At 40.3% G+C, this 24,948-nt stretch overlaps 1 protein-coding gene across 1 annotated transcript in view; it reads left to right on the top strand.

The window, feature by feature from the left end:
- The window catches only part of cntn4 (contactin 4), an 86,071-nt gene that overhangs the window by 12,893 nt on the left and 48,230 nt on the right, over window positions 1-24,948 (top strand). The window contains exons 3-5 of the mRNA XM_030778396.1: window positions 564-739; window positions 10,065-10,160; window positions 24,274-24,477. Coding sequence (XP_030634256.1) covers window positions 564-739; window positions 10,065-10,160; window positions 24,274-24,477 — 476 coding nt within the window. The remainder of the gene's footprint in view (window positions 1-563; window positions 740-10,064; window positions 10,161-24,273; window positions 24,478-24,948) is intronic.

Below are 24,948 nucleotides of genomic sequence, written 5' to 3' on the forward strand. Positions count from 1 at the left end.
ATGGAGGTATGGGGAATCCTATCCCGTCATCATAAATGAATTACATCCTTCAGTGATCACCACCAACATCAAAGATTATCGGAGTGACTGATACGGAATACAAAGACGCGGAATGATCACCGCAGCTATTAGTTCTAATTGCCACAGCGCGATGATTAAGTTGCGTTTTTATGCTGTTTGACTGGACGTCGAGCAAGATGGATTACCGCAAAAACGAGGCAGCGTTTTTTGGCAAGTAAAAAAGGGCCTCCCTCTCCCTCTAGCCTCCCTGTAGGAGGGGAACGCGGTCAGATGCAGTACAATGCAATTTTCAGAACACTTCATGAACAGAGATTGTTTTAATATTCTTGAAATGCTTTGAAATTTTTTTTTTCCCCTTTTGCCAAGCTTTTAGCGTTCCTAAGGTAACACAGATTACGTAATACGCCCCTGAATAAGATCATTAAGCACTTACAATGGAACATCATTCCAAGGCGAATAAGGAGAACAATCTCTGTGATTCAGAGATCCTGTTAAGTCCTTTAATCTTTGCTTGATTGCATGATTTTAATTTTGTCTTGTAGGTGGAAATTGAATGGTACCCTGATCACTCCTAAATCAGGATCGCACCACAGCTTATCTGGGGGAAACCTAAGGATCAGCCACCTGAGCAAAGACCAGGATGCCGGGACCTACCAGTGTCTGGCATCCAACTCATTCGGGACCATTGTGAGTCGAGAAGCCAGCCTAACCTTTGCATGTAAGTCAATAACTGTAGCTCTTGTCTCTAGTCTGATCAAAACAGCACCAATATGTGCTCTGAATGAATTTGGTATCAGAAGTGTTGTGACTCCGTCTTGTTACCCCCTCAGACGACATGACTAAAGCGGAAACAGTTTCTAGAGAAGCAGCCTATCTTGCTGGTTAAGCTCAGAGACTTCTTTCACGTCTCATAGAGCTATGTGTAAATATTGTACTTAGTCACTAAAAAAAAAATGAAGAATGAAATTTATTCCCCCTGGCTGCGAAAGGAAATGACATTAAATAATGGTTTTACTTTGAGCTGTCAGATGTTAATTGATAAAACAAAGGTGCTACTATGGGATGAGGCTGTGCCAGAGATATTTTAATCTGATGTTAAAAAAAAAATAATACCTTTTTTTTTTATGCAAGTCACTTAGTGGTGTGTTTTAATAGGCCATTTGTATGCTTACACAGAAAAGGAAACATCTGGCCTTTTTTTTAAAAAAAAAAAAAAAAAAAAATCTGACTGATAACTCAGGGTTTACGCTGCATGAGATCAAGGACAATCAGCAGAGGGAGTCTTGGTAAGGCGTTCGTTTCAAACGCCTGCCACGTGTGATTCATCCCAGAGCGTTTCCGGTTTTCATAACGTCTTGAGAGCTGCCGTGTGGCATTTGAAACCAACTGATAAGAAATGTAAAAAAAAAAAAGAAAGAAAAAGAAGAAAAAGAAAGGAGTGACACATTGATTGAACCAAAGGACCGAAGGTTCTACCCTCTCGTAAGGAGAGACGGAGTCTACGGACGTAACCCGTTCAACGTTCGGTTTTTAATTCCCCCCCCCCCCTCCGCTTTAAGGTGGGAAAGAGAGCGGTGACGTAACACCTTGGCAAAACGATGGAGCTGCGTCGCCCTTGTCCGTCTCATTGAGTGTCGTTGACAGTCTGTTGGCATCTGCTGGCCTTTGTGGTTTAGTGCCTCTCTCAGTCACATGCGGCTCCTTCACTGATTGGCCGTCCAATCTTAAGTGATGCCATTGGCAGCAAATGACTGATTGTCAGGCTTGGATTGCATTCTGATGCCCCGCCCCACCCTCGCATTTCGGGGACCAAGGCCGCCACATCCCTCAGCGGTCATTTGTTCTGCCACCTGCTCTGGTCACTGTTGTTCGGTAGCGATCTGACTCAGGACGCGTCAGGAAAGGAACGATCTGATAATGTGCTCTGGGGGTGGATTGGGGGGAGGGGAGGGGTTGGTGGTTGCCGAGACAACACTCTGACAGTTCCATCAATTGCTTCGGTCTGACCTTATGATTCCTTGGTTGTTGTCACATGGCAGAGACATGCATCTCCGAGTGCCAGCCATCCATCTTCTTTATTACTGGCGTTATACCTTAATTAACTCTACGAGATGATTGAGCGGTGCGGGTTCAAGAGAATAATTGAAAGGGCAGCCAAAGAATATAATCTGTAATGCGATATTAGTGTGCTTACGATTGGGAGGCTCTTGTGTCACTTTATTATGCAGAGAAAAGTGAAGCTGCTTTTAATCTACCAAGCGTAGAGTGACAAATTGTGCAACATGTTGGGTTCATTTTCTTAAAGTCAAACACAAAAAGAAAAGAAAAGGAAAAAAAAATAAAACAAGAAAAGCATACCACGACATCTGTGATTTTCCATTAGGAAACGCGGCAAAAAAAAAGAGGCTTTGTTTGTGTGTTAGCTGTTATTTTAAAGTCATTGTCATTGTAGAGGTTTTTTTTTTTTTTTTCTTCCTTTTTCCTTTTGTTTGTATGTTTGAAGATGTGAGAAGATTTTTTTTTCTTCTTTTCAAAATTCTCTTGAGGTCTGAATTAATCTGTACCAGCACTGTGTATGCTTAATACATAATTTCAGATATCCCTGCATGTTCAATTATTATTCTTGGGATGTTTGTGTTCATATATATATATATATATGTATAAAACATTATACTGACTGTCCTGTCCTTGAGATACAGTTGTGTGAAGGTTTTTTTCCCCCTTTTTTTGTCTCCCACCATTCCCTTTGAATTGTTTTGGTTTAATTGTGGAGATATTGGAAACCTTGTCGGGAGATGCACAGGAAATGAGAGTAATTGTGGCTGGCAGTGAAGCGTTGTCTTCTGACGCTCAGCCAGGTTCCTCATTCAGTAATTGAGTTCTGGGTATTGAGAAGTGCTTTTTAATTAAAATAGCACTGATAGAAAAAAAAAAAAAAACCAAATCACGCGCGGGGGTCTTAATCTTGTTTCTTGTGTACCGTTATCTTTTGTGAACCTGGGTTACTGTATTCTTCCTGGCTTCGTTCTGATTCGGCTTCATTAAAGTTTGAAACCTGAAAAAGTAAAAGAAAGAGGGAGGAGTTGAGGCATTAATTTTGCTCCGCTGCTGAGTGCACGGTGACTAAAATCCTGACACGCACTGGGTGGAAAAGCAACGCGAGACTTTTAAACTGAAATCAGCTATCCTGATATTTTCTTTCTTTCTTTCTTTCTTTCTTTCTTTCTTTCTTTCTTTCTTTCTTTCTTGTTTTCCCTGTTTTTTTTTTTTCAATCATCTTTAATTTAGAGGATTATTGTATTCATGAAATTAGGAAAATCCATGTAATCAAATATGTAAACAATTTATCCCTTTCTCTTATTGTTGTGTAATCAGTGTTTTGTTTACACGGGAATCATCCTGTCGCTAAATATTTGATAAACAATGCTCTGACCAAATAGCTTTGCCCAAATCCTCCATAAGATGACGGTTTTTGAAATCAGCCTTAGACACTTGAGTGTCAGTGTAAATAGCCTGTTTGTGAAACCGCTCTGATCTGGGAGCAAAGCTTACGCGAAATGAAATGTGTAAACCACCAGTAACACTGTTTGATCATTTTTACAGGAACACTCAAAGTTGAATTTAAATCCCTTTTTTTGGAGGGGGGGGGGGGGGGGGGGGTATTTTTTTGGAGGTGAAAACAAATTTCTTTGCATGTGTTAAGGTGAATTCAAGGTTAGAAGAATAGAACAGCCATTCAAGGAGGCACTAATTGATGGTGGAGGAACATGAAAAGATCGAAATATCTGTCCTTGAAGATTCCTTTAGAAAGCACGGATGTACTTCCATCTGAGGTTACCTGAGTCAAGCGGCGTGACCAGAAGAAAGGAGTGGGTTTTTTGAAGTTCCAAGCAAGCCTGAGGGGGTTTGCTTTTAGGAAAGAAGGAAGAGTGGAAGTCCTGCATCTCCACACTAACTTATAGAGCAGAGAACAGAGCATTAGAAAACGCCCACAGCCTCACAGTCATATAGCGCAGCCATTACTGCACAGTAATCTCCAGGAAGCCAGCAGTTTCATCTCCATGCTTTACTATACCTTCATTCATCTATCTATCTATCTATCTATCTGTCTATCTATCTGTCTGTCTGTCTGTCTATCTATCTGTCTGTCTGTCTATCTATCTGTCTATCTGTCTGTCTGTCTGTCTGTCTGTCTATCTATCTGTCTGTCTGTCTATCTATCTATCTGTCTGCCTGTCTGTCTGTCTGTCTGTCTATCAGTGTTGTTTGTGCATTTTTCTGCTGAAATGTAGTATGTTAAATCTCTGGTTGTCTGTAGTGTTGCTAATGTATGACAATGTATTTTGTTTTGTGTAATCCCATCACATTATCAAAGAGTCTCAAAACTTGTTATGAAAAAAAAAAAAAAAAAAAGCTAAATACAGAAGTATTAGCAGTATTGTTAAAACGATTCATTGCAATCTTGCCAGATTGCATTTTTTTTTTTTTTTTTTTTTTGCTGTGTGAAGGATATTTTTTTTTTTTTTGGACTAAGACAGGCAGTCACGGAGAACTGGGCGAGAAAGCCTCCTCTGCTGGCGTAGAGATTAAAACGGTAAATCTGCCCGTTGGAGAGGAGGAGCAGGGAATGAATCACCTATCTTTATGAGAGCACAGTTGTCCTAAACTAGCATAAGTTGTTCTGTCATTTCAGAACGCTCAGGACGGCAGGCTCCTGTGGATTACCGTTCGTGCTGTCCTGGCACTTCTGCTGCGGTAGATGCAGATTGGGACAGTCAGAAGTCATCACTCAGAGCTCTTGATGTATTGCCTCCTTTAGAAAATTTATGAATCTGATGATCCGATCTCAGATCTGAGCTTTTCATATCAAACCTGGCTTTGTAAGTGCCGCCAAAGCGGTCTAGCAAGAAATGTTTACAGGGTAAAGGTGATATCGAATCAGGTCGTTCTAGCATAGGCTAAAGAGCACCAGTTTGGGTTTTGACTAAATGTTGGAAAAGAGAGATTTTATGTACAAACCCATATTTTTTTTTTTCCTAAAGAGGGTTAAGTTACTGTCAGATGCAAGTCTTTGTTTATGTCAGAAAATGCAAAGAGAAGAAAATTTACACTTTCTGAAAATCATCTCATTAACACCTTCAGAAGTGCTGTAGCCACATGTGGACATCTGCAGACACTTTCAGTCAACTGTGAAGCGAACACTTTTTTTTTTTCTTTTTTTTTTGCGGTAAATGTTGCAGGTAGCTGTGTTGTATATGTCATATACGTCTTGTTGTGGAAACCAGTACTTCACACACACGCTTCAATCCAGTCCAGTGGCTGCATATTTTTTTGTCATTAAATAAATCATTTTCTTTTCTTTTAGCCTCCGTTGTAGGTACAGCGTGGAGGCTTCTTTTAAAGTAGTCCCTTGAAGCCAAATGTTGACACAACATGCTTTTATGCTCTCTTTTTTGGAGGAAAAAAAAAAAAAAAAGATTGTTCGAGCCCAGCTGTGGTTGCTAAGGAGAGCATGTGGTAGGCTATATCTCTGTGCTCTACAAAAAAAACCCCTCTCTGCCCCCTGTACCCTCCCCACCCTCCCCAACCAGGCTTTTTTAAGGACCCCAGCTGGGTCTTACTGGTAGCTTTCCACTGGGCCCAAAAGGCTCTCATACCTCTTTGTGTAACAATACTCACTTTGCTCCTTTTTTTTTGGGGGGGGGGGGGGGGGGGGGGGTTAGACATGCAAGGGTGCGGCACCCAATATTTGTGATGACAAATGGAGAGAGAAAGGAAGTGACTGTTTGTTGAGTTATATTCTGTCACACAAGCATCTGCACATAGGTACCAAAATGCACCACAGTGGAAAAAAAACAATTGGCTAGTCTCACTGGCTAGCCAGAGAAAGTGGACAAAAAGAAAAAAAAAACCCCAAAAACAGCTTTTATCTCAATCCAGAATGTCTCCAAATATATAAAATATATTGATATATATTTTTTTTCTTTTTTCTTTGGTCGGAAATTAATTCAGCACCTTAGATGTTGAATGCTTTTGTCCACTTTGTTCCTGCAGACTCTCAATTTTCTGACTTCTATGGGCCTTTTATCTAACATTCTTGGCTCCATTCAGATGAAAGTATCTTTCAGTGGCTCTCTGAGCTCGTGTTGCTTTCTCATCATCTTTAGATTGAACCCACTAGGCTCATAATTGTGTCTATTCAAGTGTCCGTAAGTACGGCAACCTTGGCAAGGACCATCCTGTCACTCCTGTTGTCTTCCAGACAGCTTTTTCATTAAGAAGGTGGTGGATCATTTGCAAGTGGTGTTTGGGAAGTAATTCTGGTGTTTGCTGTCAGCACAACAAATTTAAAGAAGTGTGTATAATCTGCGGTCTCCCACTCCACAAAAAGAATCACTTTTTGTTTTTTTTTTGTTGTTGTTTTTTTTGCCCACTTGCGTGGTTTGCACCAGAAAAGAAAAAAGTGACACATTGTATTTTGCCTCGTGGAGATGAAAAACACAGTGCTAAGTCAGGGACGTCACTTTGGGGGGGGGGGGGGGGGGGGTATGTCGTTGTTTGGAAATGTCCAAATGTCCAATTTAGATATTCAGGGATTAAAAATAATACTGATGGTTACACCATGTGTATGTGGCTTATTCACAAAATCTCTTCAAAAACACAGCTACACACACACAGACACACAAACACAAGTTTTTTTGTCAGTGTTTTTGTCCCTGGTGTGTACTCTCAGAATATCTTCTCTGCTTCCTGTTTAGAAGTGATGTAACAGCATTAAGCTGTTTTGCCCACTCTCTCTCTCTCTCTCACTGCAGCAGCGAATGTCTAAATCTGACTCCAGAGAACCCAATGTTAATGTGTGGTAAAGAATTTCTTTCCCTAATAGGACTATGGTTTCACCAATTACCATTAGCGAAAGTGGCCCGAGAGGTTAAAAGGAGATTTATGTTTTAAGAAATAATTAAAGCAGGCCCGTTAATAGACTTGTCCCTTAGCCAATATGACATATATTAGCTGACCTTATAGTATTCTTCATAAATCAGTGAGCTGGGCCCATTCCGCATTTAAATCTAGCCCTGAAGTAGAACCAATCAGCCAGGGCCTTTAAGGGAGTCTTGATGGTGGCTGGAGAGTCTGCATTGATTTGCCCTCTGCTCAGAGCCTCCTCAGACCTGCTTGACTGCGCCAGGTGACACGGTTGGAATGGAACGGGCTGGAGTGAAGGTTAACGAGGGTTAATTCTCCTGATTGGAACAATATGGGCTCTGAAATAAAGGTAATGTTTTGTAAGAACGGCACAAAGACCGCAAGGCTCGCGTAACACTTTTTTTTTTCTTTTTTTTTTCTTTTTTTTAATAAGAACTACACGCCATCTGACGTCATATGACATAGTAATTTATGTCTTTACGACTGAGAAAAGGCTATACCACGGGTGGATTTTAAGGTGTGAGTTTAACCCATAGAAAGGATAGTGTTCTTTCTGTATGTAAAATAGCAGAGTTATGCCAGCAACCAGAGGTAGTTATGCTTAGTGTTAAATCTTTACAATGACAAGTTTATAGAGCATTTGAGGTGAAATGCTGATGGAGTCGACCGGATGAATAAGGAACATGGGATAGAGGGAAAATGTGAGACCATAAATGTTTTAACTTATTCTGTTTTGTGCTTACAGCTGTGTAGGTTTGATTGTAGTTGTAACTGCTACGTGGTTTCTGTAAGGTCTAGTTCTGATCGTATTCAACAAACTCACGCACACCCTTCTCTTCTTTTATCAGACGGCATTCGGTCTCCCTGAGACAGATCGTTCACTGACAGAACAACTCATAAGATTACTCACAATTTTCTTTTCAGACAAATCCATCAGTAACTAGAACAGAACATCACAGTTCTTAGGTTGAGTACCTCGCTAGCATGAGTAGGGATTTATGTGAATTAACAACCGACAGTTTGAATCATCTGTTCCTTTTTCTTTTTTGTTTCCCCTTGAAATCCTCTGTGTAATTCCATAGCTTTTATTCGAAACTATTTTGTATGTTCAGTGCCTACTCTTTTTAATTTCACAGGTAAGGTGTTATTCTGCATGTAGGAGCTTCTCACTGATTCTGAAAAAAAATAAATAAATAAATGTTGAAAGATCCCAAATGAATTTCTTTTCATCAGCCCCTACCTGCGTCTCTCTAGCTAGCCCATCCCTGCAGAGCTGAACCACTTTTTTTTTTTTTTCCCAATTACCTCTCCAGGAACAACAATAGCAAAGATGGGGGGGGGGAGAAAAAAAAGGAGGAAACTTGTTATTGTTTTCTGTCAATTGTCAAACATAAATTAGTTTCAATGGAAAGGTAATTTTGGTTTTCTGAAAGGCGTCTTTTTTTCTTTTTCTTTTTTTCGGAGCGACTTTGTCATGTTTGCCAGCTCTGAATAAAAGGTAAAAGGAGAAGTGATAACTATGAGGAAACTATTAAAGTCAGTCATGTGTGACTTACGGTTTGAGAAATACTGCCGGTGCGGTGGAGGTACAGTGCATTGTGATAGCAGGGTATTTGTTTGGAGGCTTGTATTGATCCTATTCTCATCAGTCTCCTTCTTGGCGCATTTTGGGTCCAATGAATCTCCATTGAACATGTTTAATAGTTTCACGGGATTCTCTCTTTCTCTCTCTTCTTTTTTTTTTTTTTGAAGCTGTCTGAGGACCATTCATCTTTCTTTGCGTCATGTTTAATGCATATGAACGTTTAATCATAGTTTTGCTCTTTCATTTAAGCTTTCTGTGACCGTCGGTGTTGCTGTGTTTTTGATGTATAGTTATGGATTTGTTTGTAGTTGTGGATTTTAGACGATACACCCCTTCATCTCTCATCTCGTATCCCTTATTTGAGCATGCCTGTAGGTTGTTTTCTTCATTTGAAATTTTTTGGTGGTTTCGGCTGGGTTGGAACGGGGTCTTGTGGTGCAGGGAACTGAAGGAAGGAGACAGCCGACAGAAGTTCTGGACCTTAAGACAGCAATTTTGGAGCTTTGAGAACAGCAGGATGGCCTTCTTCTTCAATTGTCTCTCTTTCTCTGTCTCTGCCTCTCTCTCTTTCTCTGTCTCTGCCTCTCTCTCTCTCACTCACTCTTTCTCTCACTCTTTCTCTTTCTTTCTCTGTCTCTTTTTCTCATGCTCTTTCTCTTTTTCTCTCTCTCTCTGTAACACATTCATACAGACATCAAACACTGGCTGCACACAACTTTATGACAGTTTTGTTTAGTAAATGTAAAAAGCAGAAGTCATAGAGATTTTTCTAGAGAACAGCTTTTTGGTCCAAAGCCCAAGTTTTTCTCGACTGCAAACTATTGTAAACTTTGTGTAAGATGCCTTTTTTTTTTTAACAGCACGGGATTCAAAGGCTCCAATAATGTATTCCTGCTAAAATGGAAAAAAAATTAAAAAAAATAAAAAAGGTGCTGCAGCATTTTAATTTTCTTTTTAATATACAGGAACAGCATGATAGCATATCAGTAAGTGCCTTGCGAGGACTTCTAAGTGCTTTTAAGCCTTTTTTTTCCCCACAGACTTCAAGCTTTACTTAACTTTTATCTTTGGATTTGTGTCTTTTTTTTTTTTTTCCCTTTACATATTTGAGTTTGAGACAGTGAGAGTCTTCAAATCCTCTCCATAAACACACACAATAGGAGGTAATAGCCTTCAGCCAGGTTAGGGGCTGTTTTTTTTTTTTTTCTTTCCTTTCCTTTCCTTTTATTCAGGTAACAGAGGAATCCCACTCTCCCTCACTAGCTTAAAAAAAAAAGAAAAAATAGAACGCCATTCAAATGTCTCTAAACACACCATCTTTGTCTCACTAAAAGAACGGCTCTCACGCTTTATCTGACAGATTAATAGATTTCTGCCCTATTTTTTATTTTTTTTGCTCCATCTCCAACTAAATCTTGCCATGTGCTCATGATTTTGCCATTAGTTGTTGTTGTTGTTGTTGTTTTTAAAGTTGGTGTTTCTGTTTTTATTGATTTTTTGTTTTTCTTGTGTCTTTTTTTTTTTTTTTCAGACCTGGAGAACTTCAAAACCCACAAGAGAAGCTCGGTGTCAGTGCGAGAGGGACAGGGAGTTGTGCTTCTGTGTGGCCCACCCCCCCACTCTGGAGGTCAGTGGTATAAACCTGAGCTGTATTTAAAAAAAAAAAAAAAGTTTTCCTCACAAACTCTGGTTTAAATGAAGCCTGTACTAACAGATCTGTCTCATTTTCTTCTAGAAACAATTAGACAAAAAAAACAAAAAAACTTTACGGTTGGAAAATCATAGACACTTGCTATGTGTATTCATCCACAAAATTTTGGTTGCATTTCTGAGACACATTCTAATTTCATTTGGAGGCTAGTTTGGTATGTATACTCAGGTTCTCTTTGAAATGCATAATAGTATCAGCAAGTCTCATTTTATAAGAGGAATATTGGTGTCTTGGCTTTTGGAGGAAAGTCCTTCTCAAATCCCACGCAAAAACATCCCTATGATACTTTTAGACAGTTTAAACCTAACAGTTTTTACTTTCTGTAAGTTCCAGCTAGAACTTCAGAATTACTTTTTGTCAATCTTTGGAAAGAGGTCTAGAGTCCAGATCCTGGACCATGACAGATTTTTCTTTGCCAAGAAAGTTTTTGGTCTTTTTTTTTTTTTTCATAAAAGAAGTCAGACTTCTAAAGAAAGTTCAGGGTTGTTTGGCTGATATCACTCCATACAATCGATCGGATATTCCCCTTTGGACCAAGCGCTACCATCTCTGCAAGTGTGGGCAAGCCCATTGGCTCTCACGAGACGCTGGTGTTTTTGTCTGTTCTCACCTGTCTCCATCTCACCGGTGACTCTGGGCGTCCTCGCTCGGTGTCCGCAGAGGCTGCGGGAGCCCATCGATTGCAGGCATCACACGCAAGCCTCCCCTGCTAGCAGCAGGAAGGCGAAGCTTTTGTCATACGTACTAATAAAAAAAAAAAAAAAAAAATTGTTTTGAAAAGGCTTCGGAGCTAAGGCAGCTGACCTGCGCAAAACACCTATTTATTATCACGGTGTCATCTCTCAAACATGCTCTTTTCAACATGCTCTGGTAGATTGTAGAATACAAAAACAGCGTAGCCCGAGCGTGTGAAAAGCACCAAAAAAGGCCTTGAGTTCAAACACTTCTTTTTCTCTTAAAAACATCCGTATTTCTAGCCCCTCCTTTTACGGCCAAGGATCTACTCCGTTTGAGCAGTCTGTCGTCTATAGAGTTAATCCTTTAATTCTTTTTCCGCCCTCCGTCTGCCTTCGTGATGTCTTTGTAACGCCACCTCCCCGAACAGGCCTTTCATTTATGCTTCCATATCAATTTGATGGCCTCTATTAATTAAGGGAGCAGCATGTGTTTTAGCAGCTTATTAATGGTGTTGGCAGTGTTGCTGGATTTAAAAAAAAAAAAAAAATGCTTTATTAGCCCCTAATGTAGAAAGCATCTCATCACGGGGTCTTTTGAAGTGTCACGGTGCAGTGCCCCTTTTATGCATGTGAAATGTGAGCCCAAACCTGGTCTATGAGTCGTGAATTTCAAAAAGATCTGATGTCCATGTTCCAAAAATAAAAACAAAACAAAAAAACAAACAAAAAACAAAACAAAAGCAACAACCAGGGGAAAAAAAAAAACGCTTTCAGCCGATTTTTTTTGTTTTCTCTGTTTTGTCGACGAGATCTTTACAAAAGGGTTTGAAAAGTGATGTTGACACAATGAACAGTTGTTTCCTCACAAATCTGAGATATTTGCCCGGTGTTATTTTCAGCTTAATTATATCTCGCGTATAGACAAGATGATACTTGAGTTGTCATCATCAAATGGCAGAGGCAAAATAGAGATTGAGCCTTCAATATAGAGTCCTCTGAAAAAAAAAAAAAATAAATAACTAAAAAAAAATAAAAATGGAAGGCTTCAAAAACATCAAAGGGAATTGAAGAGTAAAGAAAGTACCCTTCAAACGTATCAAAGAGGCTGGTGTGGAACCATACAAAAAAGTGAGTATTGTCATTTAACTGAGGAACGGAGTCAGAGAAACTCCCGTCTCGGCAAATCCAGCGTCATCTTTTCTTTCCATCCTTCTTCCCCGTCCTTCTCGTCTCACGAGGTAAAAATGAACCCAGACGTCTGGTTTCCATGCTGGATGATGGTTCACCCAATTATTTGATATGGACATCTCACATGTAAAAAAACAAAAAAAAAAAAACAAAAAAAACATTTTAACTTGTGTTTTCAAAGATCTGGAGGACTTCACTCGTGGTCTTTGTAGGCAGCGTTTGAGTCCCATCCTGTGTGTTTGCAGTTGCTGGGGAGGAATTGGCAGTCAATCCAAGTAAAATTTATCTGCATTCAAAACCCAGAGGAAGCTACAGCATGCATAGTTTTGAAAGATTGAAGGCATTGTGCTGATGATAGAATGCAAAGCAATCAGACAAAAAAAAAAAAAAAGAGAGAGAGAATTGGGTTGAAAATATAATCGCTTTTGATTCTCCCTCTGTCTCGTCCACGAATTAAGTGATGTGACCAAAGCAGACTTCACTTGTCCTGAATTGCCTCCCATGTCCTGGTAAACACATGCTGTGGTTTTAATATTTTAACATTAACTTAACATAGCGTGGTTTTAGGGAAGAAAAAAATATAGATAGATAGATAGATAGATAGATGGACAGATAGATAGATAGATAGATAGATAGATAGATGGACAGACAGATAGACAGATAGATAGATAGATAAATAGATAGATAGATTGATAGATAGAGTATAATTGTTATAGAAATATATCAATATATTCGTTGATATAGAAAGCATTGGTGGTCAGCTTTTTTCAGCATCAAGTCAACCACTGAAATTATATCCACGCTCCATAAATCCCCATTGTTCTTTCATATTTAGGAACACTGTCTGGGCAAAAGGGACAAAATGTTCATTGTGAAATGGCCATGTTTCTTTTAAAGCAGCGCCTGAAAGTGTGTTTTATGATTGAATGACTATACTAATCAGATTAATCAAGGCTTGGGGGGATTTCTTTCCCAATCAATGCTGTTATTACGGCCTAATTGAACACTTTATAACAATGGTGGATCAGAAAGATTAAGACAACCTGTGGCTAATCTAGATTTCTCACATGCAAATGATGGTGTATTTTGTTCCTTTGATTTGAATGGTTACTGAATGAAGTACAAAGAAAGAAAGAAAGAAAGAAGGAAAGAAAGAAAGAAAGAAAGAAAGAAAGAAAGAAAGAAAGAAAGAAAGAAAGAAGGTAAGAAAGAAAGAACGTTTCTTTATTCCCCATTTCAATCTTATGAAATGAAACTTATTTTCAAAAAAAGAAAAGAAAAAAGAAAGAAAAAAGGGGGAAAAAAATCGTTCCCTGAAAGGTTGAGGGCTGAATAGCCTGAGAATTTTCTGGAATGTTCTGAGCATATGCTATTTGAAGTCTGTTAAGTCTAACAGAAGGCTGGCTTGGCTGCTTTTACTTGAGGATGTGCCAGGATTACCTCTTTAAAATGCATTAGTCAGCTTTATTTTGTTTTAACAAGCCAGTTTTAGGCAAGTTTCAGGCAATGACACCAAGCATCTCAAAAGCCCAGAATAAAACAGACGACCCTCTACAGTCAGTCTTCACTAAGCCTCCCCATTCGAAGCAGTGAGTCATCGCAAATATGCACTAGCCCACTGAACTCTGCCAATTAAAAGTGTTTATTCTAACCAAAATGTGATTTCTCTCTCTCTCCCTCTCTCTCTCTCTCTCTCTCTCTCTCTCTTTCTCTCTCTCTCTCTCTCTCTGTCTCTCTTTCTTTCTTTTTCTGTCCTTGTTATGTTGGCTAATATTAAGAGGTTTCTGCATGCACGCAGCAGAACATTGTTTTCAAATGTGCAAATGCGCAGATACATTTTTTGTGTGTGTGCGTCTTCCTGTGTTTCACAGTGAAAGATTTTTTTTTTTTTTTTAAATATGGCGAGATGTTTTTCTCTGCTATTTACTGTTGCCCCTTTCTCCAGAGTTTCTCCTTCATTGTCCTTGCAGATTAGATTGTAAAATAAATTTGGATTTGGCTTGGGATTATTTTTTTTTTTTACTCTAATAAAAAAAATAAATAAATAAAAGGAAAAGAAATGGCAGAAAAAAGGTGATGTAAAGGGTTTATTCAGCAGGTCTTAAGGGGCTGTTTTATTTAGGCTGCCCTGCTCGCTCTCTTTCCTCCTGTGTCTGCTTTTTTGAAGAGAGCAAAGACTTTGTTCTTTAAGTTTTATCCTGTTGCTGTCTCCGTGGTGTAGTGCAGAGGAAGATGGAGCGTTGACACGTTTCTTTTAAGTCTCTGGTCGAGAAGCAAAAAAGCTGAAACTCCACCGCTCCGCTGAGATGCTCAAACGTATTAGAATGTGCATGAATGTTCGGGAGAAGATGACAAGCGGTAAAGTAAATAAAGAAATATCTGCGTGCTGTGTACACTTTTCATTCGGGATTATGAGCGTGTTCTGCAGCGAACCTATATCTGCTCATCAGTAATTAGAGCAGCAACATGCTTAATTAAGTAGATATCACACTTCAGAGCATCTGAGATCTCCCAAAGCTTGTCTGTAAAGCAGTGACAGCCAACACCAGTGACGGGTGTTTATAGCAGTGATGACAATAGTTGCCAATGTTACTGTAGTATCTGTCATCACCAGCTCTTCTTTTCCTCAGTCAAACGCAAAGTGTTGGTTTGGCGTGGATGTGTCATTTCAGCCTTGGCTTTCATTACCATTGTCTCCCAGGCTCTAAGTGACAGGACCCAGGTCTGGAGCCTCCATGCTCCCTGGGCACCCTCAGGCCTGGAACATGGAACAGCCTGGTTAGAGAGGCAGTCTGGGGACTTGGAATGTAGAACAGACATCTGGACACAGCATCTAATGCGCTGCCTATTTCATGCTGGGTATAGTCAAATATGCAGATTGAGTTGTATGTGACTCCAAGGATGGGAGTGGATGGAAGAAACAAGAGAGAGGGAGAGAGAGGGAGGGAGGGAGAGAGAGAGAGAGAGAGAGAGAGAGAGAGAGAGAGAGAGAGAGAGGGGAAGGACTGGGGCTTTAGCTGAAGCATCTTCAGGTCCTTGTGTTCTTGAACTAACAGTAACAAAAAAATATATTTTTGTAAAATAATGCTTTACTTGTATGAGACTGTGCTCACACACGCAATATTTGTATGTGAAATTTAAAATCATGCACAGATTGTCTGTTAACTGTTTCATTTAGCAAATGTTGCAAAAAAAAAAAAAAAATCCTTGTTTAGGTAAAAAAAAAATACTCGGCCATAAAGAAGAGAAAACAGTCAAAAATATCCTTCTGAAATATGGGTTGATTTTCACAGATGTTGCTGTGCTTTGAGATTGCAATCATCAGAGATGCTAATTTGCTCCACCTGTTTTCATGGGCAAGCATAACCCCCTCCGCGGTTCCGGATCCTTAAAAGGATGACACGCGCGGTCCTCAGAGGAGGATGTCTCATTGACTCACTTCGGTTAAACCGCGCTTACATGCAAGTGAGGGAAACGACAATCTGTCACACGCGCGGGATTTGACCCGCAGCCGAATGCCAACGTAACGCACCGAACTGTCTGCTGTGGAGTTGAGGGGAAAATACAAACATTGCTAATTATAGTCTTAGCTCTCTGTCAAATGAATATGTAGCTTTGTGCAGGTGGAGTGAAGTTGGTAGAGTGTTAACGAAAACAGTCTTTTCTGTTTAACAGCTAATGTGATGTCATGTCACAGTCCTCTTTTGGTATATCAGTTAGTGTCATACAAGTTATACACGTGTGTGGTGTTTAGGGGATGTATGTCATAAAGTCAGTATGTAATCTCATTCTGTGATGCTGGAATGTTTGCATTGTGAAATACATAATTGCGTGGAAATTATGCTGCGCCCAGTGCAGAAAATAATTCACACCTGCAAACACATATTTTTGTATTTCATCTTTCCCTTGAAATTCATCTGGGTTGTGGTGGAAATTCATTTGCTTTCATCATTATCACACAATCTTTCTGCAGAACCACGTTCCGCTTGCAACCGTTTGCCACTTCTTTCTTTTTTTTTTTTCTTTTTTTTTTAGTACGCAAACACAAACCAGAACAGAGCAGGCCGAATTCTCACCGCTAAGCAAATGTGCTGACGTTATGCACCCCGACGTTTCAATTACGCTCAACGAGTTTGCTTTCACGACGGGGGGGGGGGGGGTGTGTTTAAAAAAAAAAAAAGGGTTGCATGGCTGTCCAAGGTGCGTAACCAGCGGGGCCCGGTGCCTTCCGTCTCTGCCGCAGTCGACCGTAAGCAGCTCATCCGCGCCGCTGGACAGCGGCGGAGTCACACGGCGGGTTCCCCCTGCCCCCCTCCCGAGCCAAACCGCAAACGCTAATCCCCCCAGTAACCGAGCTCTCTCGCGCCAGTCAGCCCAGCAGGGACAGCCCTGTCGTTTACTCTCCACGGCGAAACAACACGTCGTCGCGCGGGTCTTCCACGCCGCTGTTTGGTGACAACACACGTTGAGAAGTTTAATGTGATTCTGTCTTTCATGCCTGACCATACAGGACCAATCATCATCACCGTGTCTGTGCAGCTGTCTTAGAAACGTTCATTTGAACGGGGAGGGTTTTTGCGCCTTCAGCCGAGGGCGTAATTGGAGTTATTGGCTCTTTTCAATGGAAAGTTGAAACTCTCTTTTATGCCGTGAGGCAAAGGGCCATTGTTCACCTGTGCGGTTCGCAAAGTACCTGTTCTTGTGTAATTTTCTCATTCAGTTCCCCGCACATGACGTGCCGGCCGTAGTTGAGTGGTTGCATTGGTCGTACGTGCTGTATGTGGATGATTTATGCCTTAGTTTGACATAATTATCCATATGGTATTATCCTATATGCTTACCTGAGGTATTTTGGTAGCACAATAGCCTTAATCAGCAGACTGAAGCTTAATTGTCCCATTTTATTAAGACTGGGACAAAAGACTGCTAGGACAGAAAAATTTTCTCTCTTTTCATTTTGCATGTATATGAGGGGAAAGATTTCCAGTGAAGTTTTTTTTTTTTTTCTCCTTTTTTTGTGAGGATTATGCAAGCGGTTGAAGAGAAAAGCTGAAATTATTTCAAGTGTTTTTAGTTGCTGATTTTCTGTTCAGTTCAGTGATTTTATTACTGATGATGTCGTTTGAAAAAGTGGGCCGCGATTTTACCATTTCTGGTCATTTCATCAGTGCAGTGAGAGAGAGAGAGAGAGAGAGAGAGAAAGAGAGAGAGATAGAGAGAAAGAGTGAGAAAAAGAGAGAGAGAGAGAGAGAGAGAGAGAGAGAGAGAGGTTTAAAATAAGGTCTGTTTACAGTCCCTAAAGTCACATCATAGCTCTTGGTGGACTTTTATGTTTTCTGCTTGGCCCCTCGGGTTTTTGGCCAGTCATTGTTTCTTGTTTCTTGCGATTTATTGCGATACACAATTGTACCCAGCAAATCATCAGTGAGTAATTGAGTAACTTGTCATGCTCATCATACAGAGTAATTCACAGACACGGAGCTCAATGTATGTTAACAATATTGTAAATGTATCCCTATCTATGTTTGATATCGTTATTGTGTAGTAAACGGGGGGTTGGGAGTGGCTTTGATGTTTTTGAGTCTGAATGGTGGACCTACTTTCCCCCTGTGTTCCTAGAGAGAGATGGCCTGAAAGAGTGGGCTATATTGCTTCATCACTCTGTCAGTGCAGATAAAAGCGAGTGGGTGAGTAATCTATGTCGAATGAGTCAGTTCTGTCTCTGCTGTCAGTCAGAATGCCGTGACATCAGAGTGACCTTAATTTGGTCAGAACATTCCAAGGTTCTCAAGGCAGTCAAAGATTCCATAGAGGAACTGAACTTCACTTTGACTCCCGTGTAAGGTTCTTCAGTTTCGTCTACGACCTCACCGCGCGTCCCTTCGTTCAGTTTTTTCCTGAGCGTGTCGCTATGATGCGATTGAATTACATCGAATATGGCAGATCTCAATGAATATTGGCATGTACACAATAAACAATATCTGAAACAGCATATTAATAATTAGGAGGCCTGGTGGTCTATCTTTGTGAGTGTATGTGTCCCGATTCCAGAGATGCGCGGTAGAAAATCAAATTATCTTCCATCAGCTACTCGAGTCACTTGTGATCAGCGATGCGGGGGAGATCTGAAAGACTGTCACTTTGACTCTCGCTCAAAGCCTCCTGTGTCAGCGGTTCGGCCTGCCGCCTGCCCGCCCCAACGCCGCTCTTTGGATTACTCAATTACTGTGTTTAGTGCAGGGGGGGCCTAATGCGAGTGACCTCCATTTGCTAATGGAGAGAGACCTTTTAGGTGTACTGGAGACTAAAATCTGCTTCTTCTGTCCCTGACATGTGCCAAGAATAGAAATGACTCCCCGCCCCCCCCCCCCCCCCCCCCCCCCCCCCCCCCCCCCCCCCCGTTTTTCTGTCCCGAGACCTCCGGCTCTCAGACCGCCCGAGCATGCGCGTTGGGTCCAATCCCGTAAAAGTGAGAGAGAAAAGTGGTGGAAAAAGCGAAAAAAAAAAAAAAACGGAAAGAAAAGAAAGACAAGGAGAAGATTCTCAGGGCCCAGAGCAAAATTGGGAAAAGCTCTGCTTTTTGCAACACAATCAGAGTGGGAGTGTCTGAGTGGCTTGCCTTTTTTTTTTTTTTCTTTCTTTTTTCTTTTCTTTTTTTTATAATGTCTTTCTACTGCTACAGAGGTACTGTTCTCTATGCTGTCAGTTAGAGAGGACTTATAAAGGAGGTGGGTGTTTTTTTGTTTTGTTTTTTTATAGCACAGCCAAAATTCAAATCCCCAGAATCTCAGGGAAGTATAAACATTAGATCATCAGCTCTCTGTTAATGCTCAGATTACCCTGACTTGCCAGCAGGCATTCCGTTTTATTTATTAACGACTCTCTCCGTTTGATTATCGGGTCAGTGAAGTAATTGGCAAAATTCAAAATGATTGGTGAGCGTAGAACTTTTGAACTTAGTTTCACTTTTCAGACTCTACTCTGTTTTCTCTGTTTATGGATTCTAAGAGCACAAACACCTATCCACACAACATTCGGTAAAATGAAGTCAGTACAGTTTTAGAGATGCTGAAGAGAACAACAAACCAGTATATGTCCCGGAATCTAACAGGGCTGGCATTGACCTCCTCTGGACCTCTCTCCAGTCACGCTGGGCCGCAGTCGTATAACGAAGCTTTCTTACACTTGCTCCAAGCACTGTGAAATGGGATTATTGCATTTTAATGCAGTAAAACAATTAGCAACCTTTTTGTCTTTATTTATTGTTTATCATTCCCAGCATGCTTGCGTGATCCTGCTTTGAACAGGCTGATTAAAAATGCATTTTTTTATTTTTTATTTTTTTTTTGTCAGAAATGAGCTTCACATGTATAATAAACAGCCAACGATCGGGCGACTGTGGAAGTATTAATATTCATGGAGAACGACGGCATTGATCATGCACAATGAAGATGCAACGATGCATGTTTCATTATGAGAAAAAAAGGGGAAAAAAAAAAGGAAAAGAAAAGAATGATTCAGTGTTATTAGCCATGGAGATTCCCTTTTTTGTTTTTTTTGTTTTGTTTTTTTGTGATAGATAACATGGTTTGTCTCCAGATACAGAAGCACTCCATGCTTTTGTTACATGTTTCTGAGGTAATTGCTCTGTGTGCTCTGGATAAATTTGTGGGTGTTTTTTTTTTTTTTTTTAATTTGTTTTGTTTTGTTTCGTTTTTTTTTTTTTTTTTTAAGTACATATGAGGCTCTCTGATCCCCAGGACCAATATTGCTGTAGCTGGGGCCAAGGTGGCTGTGGTCCTGTTGGCTGCTGGTGGAGTAGGGAGGTCCCTCTGTCTTACAGGATGCTGATTCTAATCACTGCAGATTCTACGAACAGAGCCAAGAGCCATCGCTTATTCAAAATTTTTTTTTTTTTTTTTTGGCGCTTAATACTGAGGCTAATAGACACATGAGGATTGCTTGTGTAAGCAATGTATTCTAAACCATTTGTCGTTAAACCCCCTGATTACACAATCACCTCGCGCTAGATTCATTTTTCTGTTTTTTTTTTTGGAAGTAATCAAATAAATGAATCCTAATTGCTCTGCTGTTGTGCTGTGTTTGATGAGAGCCACAACAGAATAAAAACAGAGACTCTTCACCTCCTCGACTTTTGGCTGCTCTCCCATTCTGTCCCTCTGCCTGAGAAGAACAGTAGTGTTTATGTGATTAATTCTAAGGCTTCCTCTTCGTTTGACCAAAGACTCACACACCTTTCCCTTTTTGTTGCGGATCTGCCTGCATTAGGTCAATCTAATCTCTGAGATATGTCTTTTAAATACTGCACACAGATATCACTGCTATAACTGGACACCATTTTTTCTGGACAGGGTAGAACTGAAGTCTTTAATCGAGGCCTAATGAAGTCCAGAGTAGCTATACGCAGATTCAAAAAATGGCTCTCTAAATCACCGCTGTTAATCTGGGTTAGGTACTTTTAGACAATGAAATCATTGACCAAGTTAAATAAGACGTAATCAAACAATCTGTATCAGTTTTTTTATAATTGACAGTATGCACGGCATGACGCTGGGTGCACTCAACAGCCTAAACTCCATCCAAAAAGGTCTGTAATCACATGAAATCAGAGGAGGGCAAGCCGCAAAAACAACGGGAAAGGTAATGTTGTCGTGGAAACAACAGATGGTAATGGTGTAGCGGCGGAGCGAGGGAATTGACGTAATAAACTCTCTCTGCCGACGTGACCCTGAGCAGGGTCCTTAACCCCAAAGGTCGCTCCAGAGGTGTGAGACCTCTGGCTTCAACCGAAATGAATCAACTGTTATGGAAGTAAAGAGAAAACCCACACACACACAAACACACACACACAAACACACACACACACACAGATCTGATATCTGCACAAGCACGTAATGGCTTTAACCTGTCAATAAGAGTTTCCACTGCTTGATCTCTGTTGGTTTTCACTGAAATAATCCAAATAATCAATATATATGTCCACTGACAAACAGCATTAATCTCAGGATAAGCCTGAGCAGTGTAATTTAAGCCTTCGTTTGGTCTTAGAGAAGCTTTAATCTTCCTTCAGGAAAGATGATTAATTAACCCTGAACTGGCCCAAACCTAGGACTACGTTAGACCGTGTCTTAGGCTAAACTGGATAAAGTTGCCTTGTTTTTCTTTGACTACATTTATCTCCTATCTGTAAAAATGTTCTCGTTATGTTTTTTTTTCTTTTCATTTTTTAAATCCCTCTCCTATTCAGTGCTTCTCTGCGCTCCTCTCGAATCTAAAAAGTCGTAGGAGGACAAGTGTGCACGAGTTTTTCTCTCTCCGTTTTTACTCTCTCTCTCTCTTTTTTTTTTGCATGGGATTTTCATAATGTCTTCATTTTCTTACTGCGTCTTGGAGTCTTCTCTCTTCTCTGCATTCCGTGTTGACTTCTCAGAGCCTTTCCACTACCCTTTGCAGTCTGGGTAATACTGCACACTGCATTTTGTCAGCATCTGACAGCCCTCCAGGGACACCCCCTCAAAGAAAGAACTCCTGCTTCCCCATACCCATCATTTTTCACAACAAACTGTGAGGACTTTTCCTATGCCGTGCGCAAGAGTTGATGTAGCATTGAAAATCTGTTTTGCATGGAAACTGTTATTGCGGAATGGGTTGCTTTTGTCAATAATAACAACAACCCAAAAAAAAAAAAAAGACCTTATAGGTTTTGAGGAATACATGAATGAGATCTGGCGATCAGAAATGAATGTTTCTCAGACTTTTTTTTTCTCTCACATATTATTTTGATTGTATTTATACTTCTTGTGTTCTGCGAGTTCTGCTATGAAACTGACAACATTCACAATTTAGGACAGCGTCTAGTGCCCCGTTGCTTACTATATCATGTTGTTTTTTTTAATTTGTTTGTTTGTTTGTTTTTTTTTACATGCCAACTTTTTATTAGAGTGATAAAGGCCTAAGTCGATATATCCCATAGAGAACACGTTGCTACTCATCTATTGTAATGGACTACCCATCTTATGCTTTATTGTTGTGCATTATTATTCAGTTATGGCCCAGAGTAAACAAACGCTGAGCCATGACAGTTTACCAAACGCACTGTCCTTTGTGACAGTGCTCCGGTCCGCCACATTATATCACGTACAGACAACTTACAGTACAATCAGTCGATGAGGGCAGACATCGACGCACACAGCGCAGTAGCAGACGCACGGCTCTGAGGGCGTCTGCATTCTCCGCGGCCTTGGCACGCGCGTCTGGCCTTTATGTTGAAGCTATTCGCTGAGAAACGGAACTGCTGGAGAGCTCAGAGGCTTCACCAGGGATCCGGACGGCTCGGACCACCCTCTCGAAACGTTTAATAGCGAGAGGGGTTGTGCTATGGATTGACTCGCACTGTGATAAATGACCAGCCTGTGAAAAAAAAGGCTTTAGAAAAAAGGAATCCTCCAAGACTGTTTTGTTTAATTGCCAGTCTTGCTAACGAGTGAATGGTTTTGATTAGACTCAGCAGGGAGATGCTACGCGTCTGTCAATTACGACTGGCACAGGGACCCTGAGGTCTGCTGATTAGACCATTAGAACATTCAGAAAATAGATTTATCACAGGAGGCTCAGAGATGTGTTCGCCAGCCAAAAGAAAAAAAAAAAAAGAAAGAAAGAAAGAAAGAAAAAAAAAGAAGAAAAAAAAAAAAGAAAGAAAAGAAAAGGGGGGGGGGAGAAAAGATCAGTCTGAAACCTTTGCTGTTAGAAAAAAAAGCTTTCAGGGATGCTTCTCAATTATAGGTTGTGGAATATGTGGTTTGAAGGAATGAATAATGGTAGTCAGGCTCGGCGATGCTTCGGCGCTTTCTCATCCGCGGTCGTAGTCATGCCTCATTCGCCCACTTGTGTATGTTAGTATTTACGTCTCTTACCAGTGTCTCTGATCATAACAACACCACTTGATTTTCTCTGATTGTAACTGATTCTTTTAAGGTAAAAATTCCTATCGATATTTTTCTCTCCCCTCTCGAATTTGTTTTTTTTTTTTTTTTTTTTTTTTTTTTTTTTTTGTTACCACTCCGGTACTCATCAAAGTCAACACCTCATCAGTTCAAGTCAAGCGCTGGTGATTCAAACAACCAAAGGTATAACAAAGGAACCTAACAAAAGGAACCAAAAAGGATTTTTTTTCTTTTTTTTTTTTTCCCATTTCAAAAAATTTTTTCCCAGGATACAAAAGGAAGAGCAAGCTCTTGTTTGGCTATTTCATTTTTCTTTAACCTCTCTTGCCTGAAGAAATGACTGACGGGCAGAAAGGTAATTGAATCAGCAGCAGGCAAAACAATTGTTACTCCCAAAGGTCACTTATTTCTAGCATGTGTTGTGTGCTGGTCTGAAGACCCCCCCAGACCTTGCAACATCACAATAGCTGTATGTTGACATTTCATATAAACAAAAAAAAAGAACAAAAAACAAAAAAAGCACGTCAGCTGGAATTCTCTAGGCAAATGCTTTTTCTTTCTTTCTTTCTTTCTTTCTTTCTCTCTTTCTTTCTTTCTTTCTTTCTTTCTTTCTCTCTTTTTTTATTTGGTTACATTCGGTAATGTGCATTTCGGTTCTTCCGTAACTTCTCTGTGTTATGTCTTTAATGTTACTTAGTTTGCTCCTGTGACTGAAAGCAATTATAATATTATAAATACATTTCTTAGTGTTGTGATCATTGGTTATTTTTTTGTTGTGTCATTCTTCAATCACCAGCCATCTTAATCTTTTTTTTTTTTTTGGGTCACATAAAAAAAAAAAAAGTGATATGCCTAAATTAGTGTGAACCCAAAATAACCACAGGTTATTTTGCACTGTCATTAATTTTCACCTTCTCAGCTTCACAACAGTCTTGAGGGTGAGTCATTTTCACCCTAGCATGTAGTCCCTATGCTAATTAAGCCACTCTGGGGAAGTCAGAGCAGACCATGCTTCTGCCATTTAAAACCAGCTCATACATGAAATGTCAAAGTCTTCTCCAGTCCTTTTTATGATTAGACACTCCAAGCAGTCAGAAGACACCCCCCCCCCCCCCGATTGATTATTTCTTTCATGCTTCATATAAAGCTCTTTCTTTCTTTTTTTTGAGTGTCTCTATCCTTTCTTTTCTCTCTCCGTAGCTTTGACCTTCTCCTGGATTTTTAATGAATACCCATCGTATGTGAAGCAGGACAACAGACGTTTCATATCCCAGGAGACGGGGAACCTCTACATCGCTAAAGTGGAACCGTCGGACGTGGGCAACTACACTTGTGTGGTGACCAACACCGTCACGAAAACCCGCGTCCAGGGCCCGCCCACTCCCCTTGTGCTTCGCAGTGACGGTGAGAACGCCATTGGTTAATTTAGAGCAGTCACATCCTTGGGCAGCACTGTGACATTCATAATGACTGGTCCTTCATGTATTTGCATTTGTATTCATATTAGACTAAAATCTTCTGTATGAAACATGCTATGCTCCACTTTGGATAAAATAGGAGGTGTAGAAAGTGTTTGGATAATATATTAACATATATATATAGGAATGTCATGAATATGAATGAATATATGTATGTATCTCTGAAATGTCAACATAAAAATTCATGGTTTAACAATTAGCCGCTGGACTTGTGGCCGTAATGAATGACCTGATATAGTCGCTCGACTTGTCTCTTAGCAAAGAGAGAGAGAGTAGAATATGCAAATATTTTTTCTTATAACTGTGGTCTGATAGACTTCCTTCTGTCACACAACCAATTCAAGAGTCGTGAGAGAGAGTGAGACAGAGTGAGAGAAAGAGAGAGAATCACCGTGTC

Source organism: Chanos chanos, chromosome 6 (genome assembly GCF_902362185.1).
Source record: "Chanos chanos chromosome 6, fChaCha1.1, whole genome shotgun sequence".
NCBI lineage: Eukaryota > Metazoa > Chordata > Actinopteri > Gonorynchiformes > Chanidae > Chanos > Chanos chanos.